The sequence below is a fragment of the Drosophila erecta genome, unplaced genomic scaffold (assembly GCF_003286155.1).
Source record: "Drosophila erecta strain 14021-0224.00,06,07 unplaced genomic scaffold, DereRS2 tig00000000-arrow-pilon, whole genome shotgun sequence".
Taxonomy (NCBI): domain Eukaryota; kingdom Metazoa; phylum Arthropoda; class Insecta; order Diptera; family Drosophilidae; genus Drosophila; species Drosophila erecta.
In genome coordinates this window covers 15,011,236-15,034,661 of record NW_020825194.1, presented here as the reverse complement: position 1 = coordinate 15,034,661, position 23,426 = coordinate 15,011,236, and the positions used below count along the sequence as shown (strand labels likewise).

Sequence of the window (23,426 nt, the reverse complement as noted above, 5' to 3'; positions counted from 1 at the left end):
AGCCCGGCTGTGGAGCAGTGGCGATCGGCTGTCGATCAAATTGTTATTCTCGATATCTAATTTGTCATTTGGCAGCGGCAATTTGGCCATTGGGCTGGATCTCTGCTTCAAGCCTGGCCTTAGCTGGCTCCAAGTTGACTCCGAGTTGAGCTGGCTACACGCTGTCTGCAAATGCACGATCCTCGAGATGGGCAGATTGGGCATTGCCTGGGGCAAACTAGGGAATCCCTGCGATTATCTTGTCGGCGCGTGAAATTCCCCCAGCCTCCAGCCCCCAGACCCGAGCTCCGGAGGAATTGACCCGCAATTGATACCAATCCACGGCAATCCATTACAGAGGCTAAGCGCACAAGTTGCATGTCTCATTATTGGCAATTTCAGAGCAGTTCGGGTAATTGGCTCCGCGAATGCGGTTTCTGCCCGGTCTTGCGAGGTGGGTGCTTCGGCATGACTTGGGCATTTATTCCGGCAACACATGGTTTTGGGTTGCATCACGTACCGCTTAATGCCCAGATATACATATGCCCGCTTTGAGGAAGTTGTCCCGGAAAGTTATGAAAGTTTCTCTAGTTCAGCGGTCATCAGATGAGTGTTTCTGGGTTAAAGATCAGTTTGGGTGTGTAAATGTTTTCGAATCGGAGTTTCAGTGCATAGCTCTCAAGTCTCTTAGTTGAAGCTAGTCGAGGTTTTTATTTAAATAGGATTGGGAGTTTTAAGACTTTCATAATAAAATGATAGTTCTTGTTTATAAACCACCCTTTCCGAATTTTTCCAGTAAAAGCACCCCATTTTTGTTTAAATATAATGGATTTTATTTAACATATGCATACAATTTTTCAACTTTTGGGTGACGAAAAAAACTGAAAGCAAATGCATTTCATTGAACGCAATAATCATTTCGTGTGCTGCTGATATTGATGTCTGTCTAACGGTGATAAGGTGATAATCGGTGATAAGGACTCATATTCAAACACTCACGATTACTCACACTCTCGCCGACACTTGCTTTTTAATTACAACTGCATTCATTATTTGTTATCAGTAGGTTTACTTTATTAAAAACATTGGAATCACTCTTAAAACTGTATTTACACGTGTTTACGCGATGCATTTAATAAGCAATCAAATTGTTTTAATGTTTATTTATACTTAACTTGTATTTACATACGTTGTGTTTGATTCATACTATGTTTTACTTTTTAATACGCATTTAAGTTGAGTACTGCACTTATGTACAATTTGGCTGCAGTTGCGTCAAAATAGTGTTCTTACCCATTGAAAAGGAAACCGAACAGAAAATTCAAACACAATATGGAATTCATTATAAACGCAAATTTTTATTATTACAAAATATAGAAAACTTTTCATACTCTATACACATAAATAAGATAATGCTTAAGCTTACGAAAAAGTCGTTTAAGAACTGAAACTTGCACTGAACATTTTGTGTTTTTACTCATAATGGTTACTAAATAAAAAATTCGCTAAATTTTGCATTCATATTCCAACAAATCGGGCTTCCCAAATAGATGCATCTTTGAGATGCGGCCGGCGAGAAAAACCAGTCGAGAATCGAATGTAATTTTAAATTTTACTTAAAGTAAAAATAAAATTGCTAAAGCACACATAAAAATTGCCACTCATCAAGTAAACATAGCTTAAAATTTTTGGTATATTTCTGCAAACCACTGGGAGTAGAGTTTCGTTTATGTATTCATATATGTATATACGTGTATATGCTACATTACATATATAAATATTTTAACTATCTTTATGTTTTGTCTTTTGAAAGTGTTTGGGGGAACTTTTCGCTGTCCACAATGATTTTTCTTTCATTGATTTTCTCAAATGTTTGTGGTCTAAAATTAAGTAGAACTCAGTGCCATTTAAATATTATACACATTCATATGTTAAGACGTTTCTTTTTTGGCGCCTTCTTTCTTTTTGGGTTTAACTTTTAAAGTTCTCTGGGATATGTCAGCTGAGATTAGTTTGGCTCACAGCTGGGGCGGCCTAGAGAAAAACTTGAATTTTTCAGGGAATTATGTACAAAGTTACAACAAAAGCTGCAAATGGAAAATTAGTCAATTAGGCTTCCGTCAACTTTTTTTTTACATTTTTCAATATTTTTTTTTGGGTTTTATGGTTTTTGGGAGAGAGGGCGGGGTGGGGCGGGGCGGGTGGGGTATCTACAAGGTTGCTTTATAGCCCCATTTCTAGATGCATAAATAATTACACTACTTGACATCCACAATGAGAGGAACTTCGCTGATATCGATTAAATTTGGCGGCGATTGTTGCTGTTGTTGCTGTTGTTGCTGCGGGGCTGTTGCTGCTGCAGTTGCTGTTGCAATCGCAGTTGCAGTTGCAGTTGCAGTTGCTGTTGCTGTTGCTGTTGGCGTCGATGAGGCAGATGACAGTGAGCCAGCCGAGGATGAGGAGGGCATTGCTGCTGCGCCATTGCAGTTGCTGTTGCTGCTGCTGCTGCTGCTGCTGCCGCCGCCGCCTGCGAGCAACATGCGCTGGTGATGTTGCTGCAGGCACTGATTTGCATTGACTGCAGCAGCGGCCATCATCATGGTGGCGGCATCGCAGTAATTAGACAGCATCGTTGTGGTGTTCACCGTGGCTGTGGCTGCTGTCGCTGGTGTCGCATAAGCGGTGGTTGGCGTGGTCATATAATCGGTATTGCTATTGCCAGTGCTGTGGATGTTGCTGTTGGCCGCGCCGAAGAAACTGCCTGCACTCATATGATTGCTGCCGTTGTTGTGGCCGTAGTTGTTGATCTGCTGATTGCAAATGCTGCCGCCGCTGCCGTTGTTACCGTTGTGGCAACCGCTGATGCTGCTGCTGTTGCTGCCGCTGCCGCTGCCGTATGTTGGCTGCATGACAGCAACATTGGTGAGCTGGTCATGACTGGCAGCGACAACGTTGTGGCTGCCACATCCACCGACAACGCCACCGCCACCGCCACCGCCACCGCCTCCACCACCGCTACTGCCACTGCCACTGCCTCCGCCGCCGCCGATGCCGATGCCGCCTCCGCCGGAATTGATGTTGAGCGTTGCAGCCGCCACAGCTGCGGCCGATGATCAAGTTGTTGTCAATTGGCGCCACATCGTGTGTCACATCGAAGGCAGATAGGGCCAGGAGAAACTGTTGCCGCTCAGCAGCATGTCGCGTATCAGTGTTTCAATTGGCGTTTTTCCGACTAGACGCACAAAAAACAATTGCTCAATGACCTAGCCGAAGAAAAGAACAGAGAGGAAAAGAACGATTTTTATTAATATAAATAATAATATGATACTTAATGATCTCTAAGCAAAGGACTTAACGAGTACTATGTGAATGTGTGTTTATAACAGAGCCTCTAATCAAACGAGCTAAGCTTGGAGTTGCAAATTTGTGGTTTCATTCGTTTTTAGAATTTAAAACCGTAATTTCATATTATAGATTGCCCAAAATATTTTATATAATTTCTATCTCCAGTCTAGGGCAATTCCATGTGGTCTTTTTCCATGCTGTCTCAGCTTTACAATTCATTTTCCCTTTCTCGATATTCCAAGTAACTTATGTATATTTAATGTTGACCCTTTATTGTGCAATAATTAACCAGCTAATAAACTTACTTGTGAGGAGACCGTTCGCAGCGATGGCAATCTGAGGAGCAGCTTGCCGAATCTCGTGGGCTGGTTGGGATACTGGGTCCGGCAGTATTCCTCGAGGGCGCACTGCGACTTCTCTTGCAGGGATTCAATGTGCGTCACATCGGACAGGCCGCAGGCATCTTAAAGATAGGCATAAAGAAAGGAAACCGTCAGTTCGCAGATCAACAGTTATGAATGCAAATACATGGTCGATACTCAAGGGGCAGTTCACCTGGCGCCGACAGAGAGTTTCCGAGTCTCGAGTCTGCCTGTCACGTCAAACCAATAACCGAACATGAGCCGCTGCCACGCCCACAACGGCTCAGTTCAATTGCGCTGAGGCTGAGCACACTGAATAGCACAAAACAACAAGACAACAAGGCAACAAGACAACAAGACACAACGGCTGTGGATCGATGACGAAACGGGTGGATTACGTCATGTCTATTTGATTTATGTTCAATTGAAGTCGGCCGGTCTACTGAGAAGCGAGCAACAACATGCGAGCCCAACACTTGGGTTAATTAAATTCGGGAAAATTAAGCCGCAAGACAACGCCCTGTCCCCGCGAAAACGATACGATACCAATGCATTTTCCATCTTGTCGGCCGCTAGCCGTGGCATTTAATTACATCGATGCTAGATTGCGCATACGCAGCGTGTGCCGTCGAGTGTTAATTGCCAGGCACCAAGAGTTTGCTTATCAATTGCCGCTGTTAAAGCATCAACAAAAACGGCAACGAGCGGTTCTTCTATTTTTTATACTCAAATACACACATGTGCATTTATTTTGCTGGGGTTGTGTTTGAGTGTTTGAAATTCAAATTAGACATCAGCACTTGTAAATTTGCATAGCTTCAAAGCATTTCAAATGGCCGACGTTGCTGTTAAGAATGGCGTTTCGAAATTGCATATGAAATTTTGTTAGCTTAATTAGTCACTGCACACACGAGGACTCTATTACGCAAGAGAAAAACCGAGACCTGCAGCTGATATATCATTTTACAGTCGAGCAGGCCGAGCTAATGATTGGGCCATTTGCCATTTGCCAATTGCCATTTGCCCACCGATATCATCATGATGGGAGCTCATATATCCGATTGCCGAACTCTCTGGCCAGTTGTCTTGGTCTTAAACTGCATGTCGTTAATGGCACTCTGGGCCGTATTGGCCGCACGCAACTCCGAATCTGAGCTGGCCATAAAAGACGAGTGTCAGCTGAAAGCCAAAACCACAGGCAAGATCTGCTCGATGATTGGCTTTAGCCGGCAGATAAAGTAAAATGTTCGACTGCAGTTATCATATAAATTTCGCGGGCTTTGCCTCCACACAAGGCGCGTAAATCAAGCTAAATGATTTGTCGCCAGCGGCAACAGGAATTCAATTAGCCATTATTAACCATTCGGTTTCATAAACAACGGCCAAAACAACGAGGTAACTGGAGGTAATGGTAATAATCGTGAAGCTCTGCAGATACAAATTAGACATGGTCAGTCCGTCGAGCTCAACGAATCACTTCATTGGCCATGGCCATAATTGTCAATTGACTTTCCATTAGCTTGGACGAGATCCGAAGGATCCAAATGGGGGAATCATAAGCACAGACGACGGAGGAGGTGGAAATTGTGCCAGGCGGGCACTGAACATTTTTAGTTTCATTGAAATGCATCGCAGATGACGAGGACTGGGGATGCGGAGGAGTGGGAGTGGGAGTTGCATGCTCAAAGTGAAAGACATTCCACATCCAGGTCGGGCTCCACTCTGGGGAAGCACCAGCCCAGATCGGAGCTTTCTCGAGGGGTTAGCCTCGTCTCTGGGTTTTGATTTTTTGGCGTTGACTGCGGCTTTGTTAACTGTTTTTGGCTTGTAGTTATGTACCCTACGACGAGCTTGGCTTCGATTTGTATTTGTGTTTGGTTTTCCGTTTTCAGTTTTCAGTTTTCAGTATTCGGTATTCGGTCGGTTTTGGGTCGTCGCAGTTACTAACTCAGCGAGGGAGAGATCGTGACCGCGTGTTTTAAATGCATAATGACCATAAAGTAGTTGGTTGCTTAACCAACCAACAGACATATCGAAAAAGGAGCAACAGGAGATGGGGAGGGGGAGGGGGCTAAGCTGTTTAACAAAATTATGAATTGCTGCATTATATTTTATTAGATTTGTGTTCTTTATGGCTCCAGTTCTGGCCGAGCAGTTCGTGCCGCGACCGCCGCCAGAAACAGTTATAGCTTTATTTAGTTTTAATAAGGATCGGGTCGTGTGGGGTCAACTGTGGCGAAGGAGTTCCGCTCTATCGACTGCATCTAAATCTTAAGCAAACAGTGACTCCTCCGAAAGGCTGGCAAAAGGGAAAACCCAAACCTAATATCGAAACGCGCCCTTAATGATTCTAATCAACTCAAGTCTGCCCCGGCCCAAAAGTTACTGTTAATTGCCAGAGTCCCAGGCTTCGGGGCACGTCGTTGGCAATTTTCAGGGGAAAAGTAGCGCAGGCGATCAATGAGCGCCACAAAACGATTTGAGCGGCTGCTTCGAGCCGAGACGCTGCTTCAAGCCAGGCCGAAAACACACACAGAATGTTGGTCAAAAAGTGTGGCCAAGACATGAAAGCTACAACTCTTAACAACTGCAACAAGCGACAGCAATCAGAGGGGGCTGCGGCTGGAACTGAACTGCAGCTGAAGCCGAAGCTGAGGCTGGAGGAAGATGCTCCATGGCGAGGCAAGGTGGTGAGGTAGCCCCAGCCAGGCAACTTTGCCAGGCAATGGAGCAGCCAGAGGAGCAGACATGTCGTCAATGCGCTGCAGAAGATCTAGTAAGTCTATACCCGGTATTTTACTACCGCGATCGTGTCTCGTCTCCCACAATCTTCGAGCTGCAGACCATGGGTATGGGCTGTGCAGCGATTGATCGGCTGCAGTTTATGGACTCATGCAGCCAATTCAAATGCAATTGCAGCTTGCCAGTCGCTCGGTCGGTCCAGGGTCTCAGCCAGCGAGACCACGAACTCCACGCCACACACGCCCCCTCAAGAGTGGGGCTAAGCTGATCGCGCCAGGCACTGAGAAAAAGTCTAGGCAATACAAGAAGTTTGGAAAATATTCCACATCAAGCAAGGTGTGGAGGAGATCTAAAGCAGATAGGCCTTATCAACAAAGAAGGTCGAATAGAAGGAATAAAGAAATAGTCATTTCATTTAACAATATACTTTGGACGAAAGCCAAAGTTGATTGATAAGTTGCAATCACGCTGGCTGAAATTATTCCGTTCAGTGTAAAGAGGCCAAGCGACACACACAGCGTTTTGGAAATGGTAAAATTATTTTCATTGCAAGCTTGGCCAAGGCCTGGACTTGGTCCATTGGTCCATTGACTTGGGCTTGTAAGTAAGCGACATAAACGAGTGTTGTATTAATGTTCATAATGTGGTATCTCGACGTCAATAAACGTCGCCACAGAGAGCAGGAGGGGATTTGGGATACCTCCAAGCCAGGTTGAGTTCAGATCAGCGGAAAAACAATTGCGACGTGAATTTGGACAGCTGCTTGACACGACACGAAAGAAGGGGGGGGTACTAAATCAAAATCTCAGTTTTCCCCACCCATGCTGGAAACGGGGATACTAAATCAAAATCTCAGTTTTCCCTGACCATAACGAAACTGATCTTAAAATAGCTAACTTACGCTTAATTGCAAACCTAGCTTAGGCTAAAGTCAAAGAAAAGCTCAGTTCACTCTATTTGCATACAAAAACTTCAGTGATTTATTTCGCGTGGAACCTAATTGTCTAAAAATAAGTATGTATAAGGTATAAGGCTTTAAAAATATTTAAATTATTCGCATATAAGCTGGTGTGATTTATATGTACGAGTATACGTGTGCATGTTTTAGATGTGCATGTGTTTCAGTGTGTGTATAATCCCAAAGTCCAGTGTTTTGTTGCCACGTGCGGATGAGATTAAATTTTGTCTGTTTTTGTGTGAATAGCTTTGTTAAAAAATGAAATAAAAATGTTAAAAGATTAGTGTTAAATAAATGGATGTTTTATGAAACGGAAAACTGACCAACTTTGCTGAAATTATGAACGAAATAAATTCAACAAAATTAAAAGTTTTCCAACGAGCTGAAATAAATTGAGGTTCCAATGCCTTGGGTTAGAGATGTGCCTTAAAAACTTAATCAGAACTGGTTCATCATTTTAAGAACTTAAGGAACTTGATTGAATTCCTTTCATTTAAAAAAGTTGTAATATTTGTTAAGAAAATGTGAAACTATTTTATCACAGCTTAAGCTTTCTGGGTAAAGTAGTTTCTAAAAAACTAGTTATTCTTTTCAAACTATAAAAGGAATATATATTTTAAAATAAATACAGTGGTATGATATAGTGGTTTCTATTTCTTTAATAATTAAGAAATAAAAACCAATTTATCGTACTTACTTCTTTGTACGGAACCTTAATGATGAAGTTGTTTAATTTCATTACAAATTTGAAACAAATTGATCATTGTATAGCAAAAGGATACATATTATTGAATGCTTTCAGAATATACGAAACCAAATCAAGATGTTTTGAATTCTAACTAATGGGAAAATGTATTTATACTTATTTCTCTTGATCAACGATAGATCAAATTTAATCAACAAAGCTATGGTTTGTTTTCAACAACTGCTATTAGGATCTCACTTGGAAAGATTTGTATCTTCAGAGATGAAGCATCTATCAGGTCATAAGTTAGTTCAGGTTAGTAAGGTATTTGTTAGTAAGCCAATTATAGTAGGTAATAAACAACTAAATAAACAAACTAAAAATTAGTCAACAAGCGTTGTAAAGCATTAGTAGGCGATAACGAGTAAAAACACAAGCCAGGATTAGATTTTTGTTTAACAGCAACAGCTTTTTATATATTCTTAAAATTCTTTTTTCTCCTCCCTCATCGAGTCTTTGTTTCTTTAAAGTTTTTGGCAGAAGTTCACTAATCGAATCTATGTAATTACCACTAGAATAATTTATGCTTAGCTTAAGGCAATAAATAGATAGAAACTAGCCATAGGCACTAAAGTAAGTACATGTACAGAGGGTTTAGCTCTACCTAACGCTATCGATATAGATACAAGACAATTTACAGTACAGGGGCTGCGATTTCTGTGAGATCCTACAACTGCCATCTACTACCGGCCAGGCTATAGGGCGAATACCTGTAACTGGGACTGCCGAAGGACGCGCTACCGCTGCCGCTCGAGTGCGCAAGGGCATGGGCATGGCCCACTCCCACTCCCACTCCGAAGGGCGTGCTGTGGTGGAACATATCGAAGGCCGAACCGAAGGCGGCGCGCGGTGGCGTCTGATAGTGGAACATGGCCGCCGCCGCCGCCGCAGCCGAGGGCGTCTGATAGGCTCCACCACCCAGCGAGGAGGAGGAGGCGGAGGAGGTCACTGGAACGGGTGCGGGTGCGGGCACAGGGAGTTGGGCCGCGGAGGAGGTGGGCGCGGAAGCTGGAGCGGAGCCAGGAGCGGGAGCGGTTGCCAGCGAAGTACTCAGCGGCGAGGCGGTTAGGTTGCGGGAGGACGAACCGCTTTGCGATTGAGTAGGAAGCGAGGCGCCCAGCCCGCTGCTGTTGTTGTGACCGGAGGCGTCGCCTCCGCCGCTGCTAGGCGGCGTGGCCTGGGCCTGGGCATATAAACTGGCCAGCAGGTCCATCTCGGAGCCGGCGGACTTGGCCTGGCAGCTGCTGAACGCACTGCCGGCGGAGGGAACAAGTGGAGCAGAGGCGGAGGCGGAGGCGGAGGAGGTGGAGGTGGGTACCTGAGCCTGTTCCGCCTGCTGCACTGCAGCCTCGACGCCGGCCACGCAATTCATGAAGGCTGCCAGGTGAAGCGGCGCCTGCTGCTGAGCCTGAGACTCCTGCTCCTGGCGATTCAGTTCGTCTAGGTGGTCACGCACCACAGCCAGGACATCGTCATTGGATGCCGTGGAACCCTTGCCAAGCAGAGCTGAAACCTTGGTGAGCAGTGCCGGCACATCCTTGTACAGAATGTCCAGCAACTTACCGGTGGTGAAGAGCACGATCGCCTTGAGGCAGGAGTACTCCGCGGAGTCGACATGCAGCGCCTTCAGCTTCTCCACCTGCTCCTGGAAGATGCGGATGTGGTCCATGAAGGCCACCACACGATCGGCGGCCATCGGGGAGGCATGAAGTCCGGCGGCGGCCAGCAGTGGCGCCACATGGAGCGGCATGGAGCACTGACTGGCGTTCAGGACGAATAGCTCTGACCAGACAAGCCGGAGCAGGGCCACCTGGTCGGTCACCTGCAGCTCCGGAAAGAAGGGTATGTTCTTGGCCCACTCGACCGCCGAGAAAAGCAGTCGGGCGGCCAGTTCGCAGATGTTGTCGATGCCCATGATGTTGTTGGGTTGCATGCACTGGCCATATCGCGAAGTTGGATACGGCTCCGCCCGCAGCAGGAGCGAGATGTAGGAACTGAGGTACGAGTGCCCGTTGAAGCCGGCAATGCCCATGGGATCCCCGTTGGCAATCTGGTACTGCCCATGCATGCCGGCCAGACCGGGCTGGGTGGGTGGTACGCGTCCACGTTGGACAGCTGGAAAGGAAGAGGGGAAAACAGGATTAGATTGGTTGCAAGATGCTCAATAACTAACAGATAGCAGTGTCAAAATGTTTGCTTGCATACTTTGCTTAACGTAACTAATCTTAAAGTGAAGGTTTTCTCCTTTCCAAGGATGTACAGACACCCGGCAAAGGGAATCCTGCTTTTGTTGGGCTTATTTTGACCGCCACATCACACTCAGCACAATGCGGGGCATTCAGCTCTGTTGGCAAAGCTGCCACAACTCACAATGCTCGCTATCTGGATATATCTGAGTATCTGGCTACCTCGATCTGCATATAGAACTGCGTTGTTGTTGCTCGCCCTTTGTTGCAGGCGAAGACATCGTCATAAGATACTTTGCTGCCACCCCAGGAAAGCCTTTCAACCCCTTATTCTATGTTGTCTCGACTGCTTAGATATGCAAATTTCAACTAAATACTTTCAACGCATCCTTCGGATACACACACACTGCAGATACCGAAGATACAGCAGATGTGGGGAGAGTCTCGGCAGATTTTCGGCCGATTTTCGGCAAGTACGACTGCAGACAGGAAAGAAAATAATGGGCAGGTTTGTTTTGTTTTTTTCTTTTTCCTTTTTTTTTGCGTACAGCGGGGCTATATATAAACATTATAATTAACAATGTAAATGGTTAGCAACTGAGCAGCTAAATGGAAAGTGAAAGGCCTTTTGAACTCTGGCCGGAAACGACATTTCGCCAGACATTGACGTGGATTTGCGGATTCGGACAGGGACATGAGCGCTGTGGATATGGATACTTAATATCTGCTGAAAGTTAAGCCGAGGCCACTTGGACACGCTCTCGAGTGCGTGACATGTGAGCGGGAACTTAAAACTTGAGCACGTGCTGGCGGAAGATTCATTCATTAAGCAATCTGGCAAAAGGGCAAGTCGGGTTAGTACTATCTCAAAACCCCATGCCAAGGCAAACCCTTTGCGCTGCTGCTTTCTTGGCTGCTGTAATCTGGGCCTGATCTCGGACCGAACCGCAGGCTTAGGCAGATTCTCCATTTGGGTTTTGCGGCCAGCAGCTTTTAGCTTCTTCGCTGTTCTTGCGGTCAGACAATATTTTCCCAGGCGCATAAATAAGGCGCTGGACACTGAACCGGTTTCGCCGTCATAGATCACCAAGTGCATCTTGTACAGAGGTCCTACGGATGGCCATCCCCTCATTCCATGTCTCACAATTACGCAAATGTATTGTGTAAATAAGTGTCCCTATCTCGCTTGCTCCTCCGCCGGATGGACAGTGGTCAACTGGTTCGGATGGCTCGGGTGGTGCAACCCCCGGCTTAATTGCTCCGGCAGGGCAATAAACAAACACCTTCGGACCCGGGACAGAAAGGGATTTCAGGATATGTCCATTGTGCGGACTGACCAGAAACGCTTTCGCTTTTCCTTTGAATCCGAATAGGAATCAGAAAGACGTTACGTTACGTTTTGTGGACAGAGCTGACCAGGTAGAGATCGGCGAATCCAGTTCCAGTTCCACTTCCAGCTGCACCACCATGGGCCGCGATCCATAATGTTTTGTGCATTTCTAGCAATGCTTTGTTTTAGTGCTGATTCGAATTGGCCTGGCCCAAGGCTCCGATTGCGTTGGCCAGATTGCGATGGAGCTCTAGGTGTGCCTGGGATGTGTGGCTGGCAGCCCAGCTAGGCGGGTTGCCAAGGTGTGGAGTTTCCATCTGGCCGTGGAGGTGTAAAAAACCTTTTGCTGACCCACTTTCCTAACCAGCCAAGTCTCTCCAACTAAATCCAGCTATTGTCTGCCCAGCAATGCGTTCGACCAAGCCCACAAAATCAGCGAGTGCAGGTGGTGTTGATTTGCAACCGGTGGATTTGGAATTCCAGTGGTCAAAGTTCACGAGCAAGAGTTCACAGCACTGGAATGAAATGGTCAGCGAGTTCCCTTCGCACCCCAAAATCGGTGGAAATCCCTTTAAAAATTCATCCTAAATCCCGAATAATTTTACATAATTTTGCTACCCCTAAAAAAAAACTAGTTTTTGTGCAGGAAAAGTTCAGCTACCAGTTCCCCCCCATTCCACTTCCCTTGACCAATTGACACTGCAATTTAATTAGAGCGACCCGGAACACCGATTTGATGTTGTTTTTTCAGGTTTTGTGCGGCTTTTTGTGCGCCAAACCCGTACAATTTCTTGACCCAGGGTCGTTCCAGGCACAACCTTTGTCCCGCTTCGCAGCTAAGTACCATGGCCCTTCCATAAAGAGGGTAAAACCGAAGGAAACCGCCTATGCAGAATTGAGATTTTCTCACGATTTCCACGATTTCTTAGCTTTGATAGCGAGGGACTAGTTTTACGCAGAACTTGTCATTAAAGAAATGCCACTCAACATCGCGAGTGACCAAACTTTGAAAACAACCCAGATCCAGAATGTGGCAAAAGGTGTTGAACTCTTTTGCGTTTTACGAGTTCTGGGGCAAGTACTGGGTGAGGAAATATCAGATTTAATGGGCCCAACAGGTAGATCGCGGACCTGGGTCGGACTATGTCATTAGCCAAAAACTAGTCTTGGCTTAGGTAAATTTGAAATGCCTTTTTCACAATCCGACGGCGACTAAATAAATGTTTATATTCATTTAATTACAAGTGCATTGAGAGGAGGCTGCTGTAGCTGCATTTTAATTGCCCGTAGTCGCCATAAATTAACGTTTTCGTTCTTAACCCAAATCGATGTGTACACTGTTCAGACATCTGTAGCCGTTGCCGTTGGCTATACCTATAGCTGCTATATCTATTAGCATTTTGCGAAAAACCTGTCAATATTAGTGCAAATAATAACAGCTTAGTGTCCGCTAACTGCAGTCAGTCTCTATCTTTTGTATCTGCGACTCCCTGACAGACGCTAATTGTTAATGCTGACAAGTGTAACTGGCCATTGGCAGTCAGTCAGTCAGGCAGGCAGTCAGGCAGGCAGTCAGGCAGGCAGTCCGTCAACTAGTCAGTCATTCAGTCAATCAGTCAATCTTTGTGCCGCTGCAGGAAAACGAGTCTCACCCAAGTATGCCAAATATTTGTCTTGGCCGTGCTTACAAATTAGTTACACATTGGGCTGCATTTGATTAACTGATCGATCAATTGTGGCGCATTTCGCGCAGTGTACCCGACTGGGCTTCATTGTAATTATGAACAAGCGATCGAACAAGTTTGCATTTGATCTTGGGGGTCAATAAGCTGGTCAATCGCCTGCTTGCCTGCCTAATTGTCTTTTCTGATACTACTTCTATTGGGGGCTTTCGTGGCTGAATACAGTGATACAGCGAATAGTATGCGAATTTGGGTGCCAACACTTGGCCTGATCCGCGCTGATCTGGCATAGTTCCTGGCACCCAAATAACTCAACTGATCCGCACCGAACCGAACCCAATTGTTCTCTGCAAATTCCTAGCATGTGACATTTAGTCATCGAGATGCTCTACTTCCGTTTCTTCTGCCGTTGATTTAATTTATTCTGTTTGCCTCTGGGTTTGACTTTTAATTGACCCACAGCGCACAGGCAGCAATGCCTGAATTTCTTTGTTCTGAATAACACATTTGTTTTTCTGTTCTATACTAGTTGCGTTTCTGAATGGTGATGAGAATGATGATGATGATGATGCTTACCTTCGCGTCTCATGCCCATTTTGAGGCACTTCTTCAATCGGCAATATTGACATTGATTGCGATGATGCTGATCTATGGGACAGTTTCTGCTGCCGCGGCACGAATAGGTCAGATTGCGTCGCACCGAGCGCTTGAAGAAAGACTTGCAACCTGAAAGGGAAAATATGCGAAATTAATAAAATTGGAAAACAAGGAAAGTATTTCGACTTTAACCCAGTCTTAGACTGCCTGCGAGCGCTACAAATTCCTTGGCACCACAGGCTACTCACAAAGAAAAAAACAAAAAAAGAATCGTTACCACTTGTGTAAGGCAAAGTGAGTTCCGAGCCGGGTCCCTTCCTGATGCCCATGTGAATGGTCATGTTACACGTTTCATGGCTTAACGCCTCCCATAAAATTACCTTTAATGGCTTTCAATTAACAAAGTGTATCTTGGCCACGGCGATACAACAATCCTCCCGAAAATAAAAGAGGGAATAAAACTGGCAGCAAGTTCAAGTTCGGCTTCAGCTTCAGCTTCAGCTCGAATGCCACGAATTTACTGTTAAGCTAGACGGCGGCCAGATCAGCCATGGCTCGTTGGGCTCCGGGGTTTGGATGCGGCCAACTTCAACTTGGCTAAGTGCTTTGGGCCACAGTTGGGTGTTGTTGTAGGACAAGCCAGCGACACGGCAAGTTAATGTCGCCGACGCGTATCTAAACATGTGTATCACTTGGCTCTGCATCAGAGTTTTCTGCATATAAAGCCCAGCTATTCGGTTTGTCTATATATACATATATGTATATACACGCGTCTGTATAGGAGGCATTGTGTGGACCTGGTTTTCTGCATTTTTTTTCGCTTTTCCACGGACCGAAAAGATTTCTCACAATAACTCAAAACAATGGCATATGCTCATAAAATTCGTTTTAAGCTGTAAAATCATCATCAAACAAAATATGTAAGCGCTGAGCGTTTATGCAGACCCGATCCTATCCTATCCACTCCTCCACCCCGACTTATATTGCATGCGATCGCAGGCTATAAAAGATCTTTCAATGCTTTTTGCCAATGCGATCGTGTGGCCTCAGCCTCCCACCGAAATGGAAACAAAACGTGGTCCGCAAATTGAAATTGATTGAGAGTCGATGGCTTAATGCACTAGCGGAAGATACCATAAATACCTTAGATTAAGATATCGATTAACTTTTTAAAGTAAACCTCAACTGGCCAATTAGAGATGTCTCAATGATCCAAAGTCGGTGATCTTGTAATCATGAGCACCCGTTATGGTTAATCCACCAAAGGGCATTCAGTGTTCATCACTTTTGGCTCTTTCATAGATACCAACCCGAGAGACGAACAGAGACTACGAACACATCTAGAAATACCCTCACTTACACACGGCCAGCTTTTACACCATATGATCTACGAATAACGATATTGTAGCGAGTCACGATTTCTGCCAAAACGTACCGTTGCCTTTTGGCCCCCCGTACTCCCCTAATTTTCCCCGCCGACTCTGACTCTGACTGCGCTTCGAGTGTTCGCCAGAGAGGGACGGGACGGGGGAACGAACGACTTGGCCAGAAAGGCAGAAAGCCACAAAGGCAGAGGTAAATAAAAGAACTCGCAACAGAGGCAAACTGCCCATATGCGCCTATCGCAACTCTATCTGGAGCTGCATCCCATCCCGAGTATCTCTGGGTATCTTAACTTCTCGGGATGAACAGGGGGGAGACGATCCCCAGTGGACTTTGCGATGCGAAAGATGCGCGTCGTTATTGATGAAGATACGAATGCGAGTACGAGTACGAGTACGAGTACATCGGGCGGATACCGTAAACAAAATCTGAGACGGGGGATGGCGGGGATATCGTGTTATATCAATAACCGAAAAAGGGTGGATCGCTCTAGCGCTTGAGATACGATACGATAGTGTGGGAAGTCCGGGGCGAAGCCCTAGAATCCTTGCCTCTTCAACGGCTTCGGGCTTAAACGTTTGGCTTTTTGGCTTAGCCAAAAGAGTCGAAGTCTTGACTTGGCCATGGCCATCTTCGCATTTGCGGTAGTTTCAATTACCGCTTCACCTAATTGCCAGCGGGTGGCTGAGGAAGTACATAGTTCGCGTGTGCTACGCGCCATAAAGCGTTCAATACAGTTAGAAGAGGTTCCGAGAACTTAGCTAAGCTAAGCTAAGCGTTTTATTAATTGAACTTCCTGAAAGTGAGCTGGCTGCATCATCTGTGTATCTATCTGCACCGCACGAGATCCCCTTGCCGCTTGGCTGGGCAATTTAAAGCGTTAAATTAGTTGGCTCTAGACCGAGAGTGTATCTGTATCTTTTGGCACATGCACTCGGGTGGCAGATGGCCCAATCAATTGCGGACTCCACTTTTCCCCATTTTCCCCATCTTCCCCATTTCCCCAGCCGCGGTCAATGATCGCTTGGCCCAGAGGTAGCGGAACGGAGATCGGGGGATGGGAAATCCCCCATCCAGGGGATCGGAAAATGGAGCGATGCAAAGTCAAAGTCGCCTTGACTTCGGCTCATTTTCTAATTACCAATGCACACACAGAGGGCAGCAGGGGGGAGGGCCATCATTAAGGTGCAATAATTAAATGTTAAGCTTGCAACACGGTGCAGCCAGCAGCCAGCAGCCAGCAGCCAGTCCAAGTAATTAGCACAAACGGCAGCGCCAAGAATGGTGCACAAGTCCAGACAAAATATCTGGAGTACAACCGAAACATAATTACAGCCCCCGTCGACAGACACGAAACTGGTAGTAACTCATAACGCGGCTCATGCACCTGGGGTATCTACAAAATGCACTGATTATGAACGGGGTCTCTAGCAGCAAAAAATAATAAATAGGAAAATAAGAACCTAGAACGGAACAGGTGAGTTCCGATATCCCACCGGGCCCAGTCGTTTTATGGCCCAATATGGGTCAACTGTAAACCAAATGCCAATCTGGGAAGTTCCCTCAATCCGCATTAGCGCAGCGGCAGTCTTCGCAATGGTTCTGCTCTGGAATCGGAGCAGTTTTAACTGGCTTTTCATTTGCATCTTCCATATGTCACGTAGCCCGGGGGGAAAATGCAAGGAAAATGCCGCCTTAGATAAGCGATTTGGCTTTGATTTAACTGATGCTATGCGAAGTTATGCGGCAAGTCGAGTTCACTCTTTTAGCCGCAAACGCTGAAAGCCGTGCAAATGCCCTGGTCATGTAGCCAAGTACTGGTTCCTTTGGGCCTGGCCAGCCAGCGACACATGGCGATAAGCGGGGTTATGGCCAAAGGTAAAGACTCTACCGGCTAGATACAACCGCAGCAGTTCTGGCCAAGTTGCAACTTGTTGTTTGGGCCCTGTGGAAGATGCACACAAAACGTGCTGGGCCTGATCGATTAGCCGAACTTGGCTGAAAACGAAAATTGCGCATGAAGTGGCAACAGAGGAAAATGCAGCAACCAGTAAGCAGCCGAAAAGTTTGTGGCCCAGAGCTCGAACGCTCGGCGAAGCCGGGTCTTAACATAATTAATTAAACCGTTACATTATAAAGCGGATCAAGTCGGTAGTTCACGATTTCCTTACCCCAGAGACCCTCTTTCATTTCGGGGGCCTTTTTCGAAATCGCATCGTGTCAGGATGCATTTTTTGCGCCTCATTTCAAGCGACTTGAGTCTTGAGACTTGAGTTTCGGAATCGGATTCGGATTCGGATTCGGAATTGGAAGTGGAATTGGAATTGGAATTGGGAGACTGGTCTGCGAGACGGGGCTAGTCTGCTTTATTGGCTCGAACATTTCTTCTAAGTACAACGATTTGTAGTACAAGCCAGCTTTTAATGATTACAATGTCTGCCTGCCTGCAGTTTGCAGTTTGCAGTTGGCAGTTGTTTTTTGATCCCCAGCCCTATTGAGTTTGTTTGTTTGTCTCTGCCTTCTGTCTTTTGTCTCCTGTCGCGGCAATATCTGTACAATTAACTTTTGTTTTTGGTGATTTTCCTTTGGCTGCCCTTAATGATGGGTTCAGCTCTGTGCTCATTAATGTTGACACAACGCTTGGGCAACGATTTCGCCTTTATACCCATACAAGTATGAGATCGTTAACCCGTTAAGTGTTAGCGAATTTTTGCCAGCGCAAACATAAAAATTTGTCAAAATAAATATCGAGGCCATAAGTTATACCATTCACATGAGTTGCGGAGGGGGAAAAAGAGCTACCGAGTTGTAAATCAGCAGAAAGCAGACTGCAAATCGCACGGAAGTTATAAATGTTTATCAAAAGGCGATTTATTTGATATATGTTATGGGCATGAAATTGCTCGGCCCGCTTGGCAAAGCCATTCTGGTACCGCAAATGCAAATTTTAATACAAGCCTTGAATTTATCTTTGCCTCTTGCTAATTAATAAATAAGAAATCTGCTGCTGCGGGCGTTTGGACCACGCCCACTCCCCAAAAAATACAAAAAATACAAAAAATATGAAAAATATGTCCAAAATTGCAGCGTCATAAATTGCAATGTTCGGTGGGCGTTGTTAATTTCTGCATTCGTATTTACTTTGTAGCTTTTACTTTGCTCTGGTGGGGGGCAGGTCGTATCACAGACAGCAAATTGATTTATGTTTGGCTTTTGTTAAATGCTCAAAGTGGAATGAATTTCCACAGCGAAAAGCGAATTTCAGAAGAGCGCCATTTAACAGATTGTCAAGAGGTGGAATGTGAAAATCAGAAATGTATCTTTTATTAATAAACCAAAAATAAATAGGTTTCTTCAACGAGAATTAATGCGAAATCAAGCTAGCTAGATGTTATGGGTTTTTAACCCATATGCAGTATATACACGTCATAATAAAATCTTTATAATTTCGGCCTACTGTATTTCTTAATCTTTTTACTCAAGTTATTTGCCCACATCATAATGAAGTTAATTAAAAAGCCACACATGCTGAATAAAATTCTGCTCAAAGGAAGAAGACAGAGGAAACAAGATTCTCCCCGCCAAATCTCCGAATTCAAAGACTGAGCAAGTATTGTGCGACATCAAAAAACTCGGACATTTCTGCCCATCTTTTCAAAGACCTGGAATGGGGAGCCTGGGCTTGGGATTTTTTGGGTTCTGAGCCTTAATTGCCGAACGTGGGAATCTATTTAAATGAGTTGGATGTAAGCGCGTTCGCGGAAAATGTACATCCATATTTTGCCGGAGCAAATGGAACAAGCTGGAAAATGCCGGTATTATTTATGCTGCCCCAAGTTGACAATCTGTGGCTGGCGGCTGCACTTCACACACATTATTTGTGGCAGCTAATGGGCTCGGCTGGCGCTTAACAATTAGTTGGGATGGCAATTTTTTACAGCTCTTTATGATCACCCCGCTCTTGTGGTCCTGCTCTGCCTACCCGATGTTTGTTTTAATTAATTGCATGCCAGGTACTTAGTAGTGCTGGCAGCTTTTCGCAAAATTTATTTGTCATTGTCATGTGCGCGGTGCGCCACTAAGTTATGCTAATTCCCATTTTGACATGGGTGCTGAGATAGTTTTCTTGTCGAAATTGGAAATTCAATTGCGTTCCTAGAAATGGTGGCAGCAATATTTTGCGCAAGCTTGTTTCTGCCACAGCACCAATTGATGGCTGTGCAACTGGCCAAGAGATACGGGAAATCTGAGCTTTTCGGCCACACTAATAGCCATGACAAATAGCCAAATTAATAGGGGATACGGTGTGGTATAGGGTAAGGGGTAAAGGGGTCTTGCCACATTAGAGCCATGCACTCATCATTAATATTATCGAGGCACTTTTATCAGCGCACATTTTTCAGCCGCCACTAAAACCGTGACTTTTCCAGTTGGCTAAAGGTTACGGCTGCCATTCGCTTTAGCCTGCCGATGATGAGCGCAAGACTTTTGGCCGCTCGTCCTCCCAATTTCACCAACAGCTGGGCGCGAAATCAAACAAGTTGCCACCACAATGGGAGGACATGGGCAGTAGGATCTTCTGTTCAGCAGGATGGCAAAGAGGAAAGGGGAATGAGGAGCGGACAACACGCATAAGCTACAATTAATCTTGCAGCTACGAGTACCGCGACTGGCGGGGTGTCTCGGCATAAATTCACATACCCATACCCATACCCATACCCATGCCCATAGCTAGCTGTGTGCCCTGAAACCTGGAAACTGGACATACGGATAGACATACGGACAGAAGGGACCTCCAGACAGACGGACAAGTGAGCACACACACACACGAGTTTAGAGCTCAGACAGCCGAAACGAGTTGAGTGGAGTATCTTTCTTTTCTAAGAGCCACGAAAAGTATCTGCACCTCGAAGTGAATCAGCTGAAAGGACGCGACCAGGCACCAGAGCAGCAAAACAGAAAAAAAAAACCCTGAAAACACTGAAAACGCCGGCAATGATATGGGCTCAGTGCGCTTTATTATGATTTTTCCTACGTTTTATTTCGCCAGCATTTGAGTGAAGCTGAAGCTGAAGCTACAGCTCTGCAGTCTGGGCGATTGCATAGAACAAAATAGATTGCTATCGTGGCAACATCATCAGGCCAACAGGCAACTACATACTATGCCACATGAAGGGATACGGGGAAACACCTTCAGAATGCAACGAGGCGGTCACAGAGCCGCATATCTTCTGATTGTTGCTCTTGTGGGTTGCGCATGCGTACAAAATGCTCGGTGATTAATAATAATAGCAGCGCCCGCGAACGAACAGTGGGAGCCAACCGAGTGCCAAGTATCTGGGAATCTCTGGGATCATCATACCAATGGCCCACTGTGCCTGTGCCCAGTCATAGTCACTTCTTAGCTTCTTAGCTGTGGCAGTGGCTTTGGCTGTGTGCTCCAGTGCCAGAACATTTGAAGAGATACGAGCATGACAAGTTCAACTTCAAGCTGCACTAAATGCCAGAAATCCCTCTATCTCTGAATGCAGTTACCCATCTGCACCGCCTCCCGCCTGCCGCCCCTCTTCCGGAACTCCAGGTGAGACTCCCCTTATCCAGAAAGCCAGTGAGAGAGACAATAAGAAGGTGGGCGCTTCATTTAGCGGCCGCCGCACAATTTGCATGTTTGCACAACAATTGTTTGGCTTAGGACAAAGCACGGACCGTATTTTATTTAGATAATAATTTTTATCTGACGATAAGGCCGAAAGGCAGTGCGTGCCCGGGTCGCAATAAATGTACTCGTATATATGGGTATTTTCAAGAGCTCTTGAGCTGGGAACTCTGGTGTAACGGAACGCTGACCAGAGATGCAAAAGTATCTGAGTATCTGGAAACTCAACTGCCAGAACAGGGATTTCTTTTTTTTTTAGATACTTTATCACCACTTTAGTGGGCAATTGTAGCTGTAAAATTTAATTAGACACAATAATATATCAGCGAAAGACAGTAAGCTTATCCGCAAACGTAAATCTCGCTGGGTTCGAACCAAACTATAGTTTCGATCATAAACGTAGTTTTTGCTCGTAAAAACATCTTTACATGATTTGGGGCCCTATCAACTAACTAGTTTTTGGGCTACGTAGGTTTATTGACTGCCCAGGCCCACAGATATACATTCCAGCTGCATCCCGCCAACTTTTGCATGGCCCTGGGAAGAATTCCCACTGCTCTACCATTCCGCCACACACCCACACACACCTGGCCGCGGGTTTATTGCCAACTCATCAAACTGCCATAATTCACCGCAACTGTCAAAAATCAGCGGCTGGCAGGCACGCTTTTGTGCTCGCTTTCTATTACGTTGGCCATTTCTGTTTGGTCATCCCCAGTTCGAGCCCGAGTACGAAATCAATTGACCCCCAATTGCACCTTGGCGCTGAGATCGCTGCTCAGCAATGAAAATTGCCAAGATAGTCCTCAGGATGGCACCATTCGATACTTTGGCATTTATGGTTTAGGTAACCAATGTACTGCTGAAGGGGTAACATCCCTAGCTCACACACACATTCACTGTAACTACTATGGCCCAACCCCTCCATTTCGAGGTTATTTCTCTCAGTGTACTCACCTTCGCAGGTAAATTGTCCGTAGTGCTTGCCGGAGCTCTTGTCGCCACAGACGACGCACTCGATGTTCTGCTTGCTGTCGATCTGGGAGCCACTGTTGCTGCTCTGCGAGTGGGAGCTATTCGCCTGGGAGCTGGGCGTGGTGCTGCCACAGCCCGTGGGCTGTCCCTTGATGCTGGTGAGCATGTCCTGGCCATGGCCCTTGATCAGGGGCAGCATGTCGGAGCCGTGGCCGGGATTGACGCCCGAGCCGGAACCCGATCCGGAACCGGAGTGATGGCCACCCGCGGATCCGCCATTGGCGCTGGGCAGGCTGCTGGACAGATCCTCCTTGATACCAGGATGATGGCCGGATCCCCCCTGATTGAGGCTCGGGCAGGAGAGGTCCTGTTTGATCACCGCCGACTGCTGGCTGGCCACGCTGCTCGGAGTGGTGCCGCCGCCGCCCGTCGCCACGCTGCCGGTGGTGGTGCCCGGGCCGGCGGAGGCGGCGTGCAGGTGACCGCCGAGGGAGGCCGGCGGCTCGTGCCAGGCGCTGTGCGGCGGGACGCCCAGACCCATCGAGCGGGACAGGCCGAGGTCGAACGCCGACAGCTCCGCGCCGGATTGGGGGCGCGGATTGAAGAAGCCGGGAGCCGTGGACGGGGAGGCGCACATGACGCCGCCGCCGTACACGCTCAGCGAATTGTGCGTAATAATTTTGGCGGCCGGGTCGGAACACGTGGTATAATTGCTGGAATACACTTTGTACGCACTTGGTACGCTTCACACTTTGGTTTCGATAGAGTCCTCGGCTCTAGCTTTAATCTTGTATCCTTTGACTGTGTATTTGTCAGCCGCGTTATAATTCGTTTTTCTTTTATTTATGTTAAAACAAATTTAATATTTTCTTTTAAGCTGCATATGCCATTAGCATTTCAGCTGGCTTCACTAATAAAACACTTGGTTTATTTTAGAATTTTTCGATGTTGCTTATTAATTTCCCGCTCGGCGCACACACGAGATATAATATCTTAAAGACTTGGAAATTTGTTCAACTTCGGTATCTTTGCGTCATGCGGAGCAGCGAAATCTCAGCTGTTCTCGTAAGGCCTTTTAGAGCCTGACTGGCACAACATTCGTGGCAAAAGGTACACGACCCGACCCGACTCGACTCGACCGTTTCGACCTAACGACACATCACACAAATCTCTCTCCGCTCCCCATACTCAACTCAAACGGGCTGTGGTGCTGGTCTGCTCGCTCTCGTTCAGCTGGCGCTGCCGTCTAGTTGAGTGAAATCGCCGCTCTCGCTCGCTCCCGTTGGTGGGGCAAGACCTTCGACGCGTTTGGCTGGTTTGCCACCACCACTGAACCACCACCACTAGTGCACCCAGTATACCCACCACCACCACCACCACCACCAGCACCACCACTGTTGGCTTCTCTCTCTCTCCTCTCTCCGAGTGCTTCCACTCAACGAAACCCACTCACTCACTCACTCATCCAATCCAACTAGAACTCGTT

General features: G+C 46.3%; 1 protein-coding gene across 2 annotated transcripts; it reads right to left on the bottom strand.

Annotated features, from left to right (window-relative positions):
* Positions 1–1,028: 1,028 nt before the first annotated feature.
* LOC6553795 (steroid receptor seven-up, isoforms B/C) lies at positions 1,029–23,115 on the bottom strand. 2 transcript variants are annotated; one of them, XM_001980407.3, is made up of 5 exons: positions 21,923–23,108; positions 13,906–14,055; positions 9,695–10,246; positions 3,630–3,787; positions 1,029–3,242 (listed from the first exon to the last, which is right to left on the bottom strand). In XM_001980407.3, exons 1-5 carry the CDS (start codon positions 22,575–22,577, stop codon positions 3,126–3,128), a joined length of 1,632 nt encoding a protein of 543 aa, XP_001980443.1. In that variant the 5' UTR covers positions 22,578–23,108; the 3' UTR covers positions 1,029–3,125. The 2 variants fall into 2 exon arrangements, with proteins under 2 accessions (XP_001980443.1, XP_015010086.1); XM_015154600.2 differs by lacking the exons at positions 1,029–3,242; positions 3,630–3,787 and having other exon boundaries at positions 8,465–10,246; positions 21,923–23,115.
* Between the last annotated feature and the right edge of the window lie 311 nt (positions 23,116–23,426).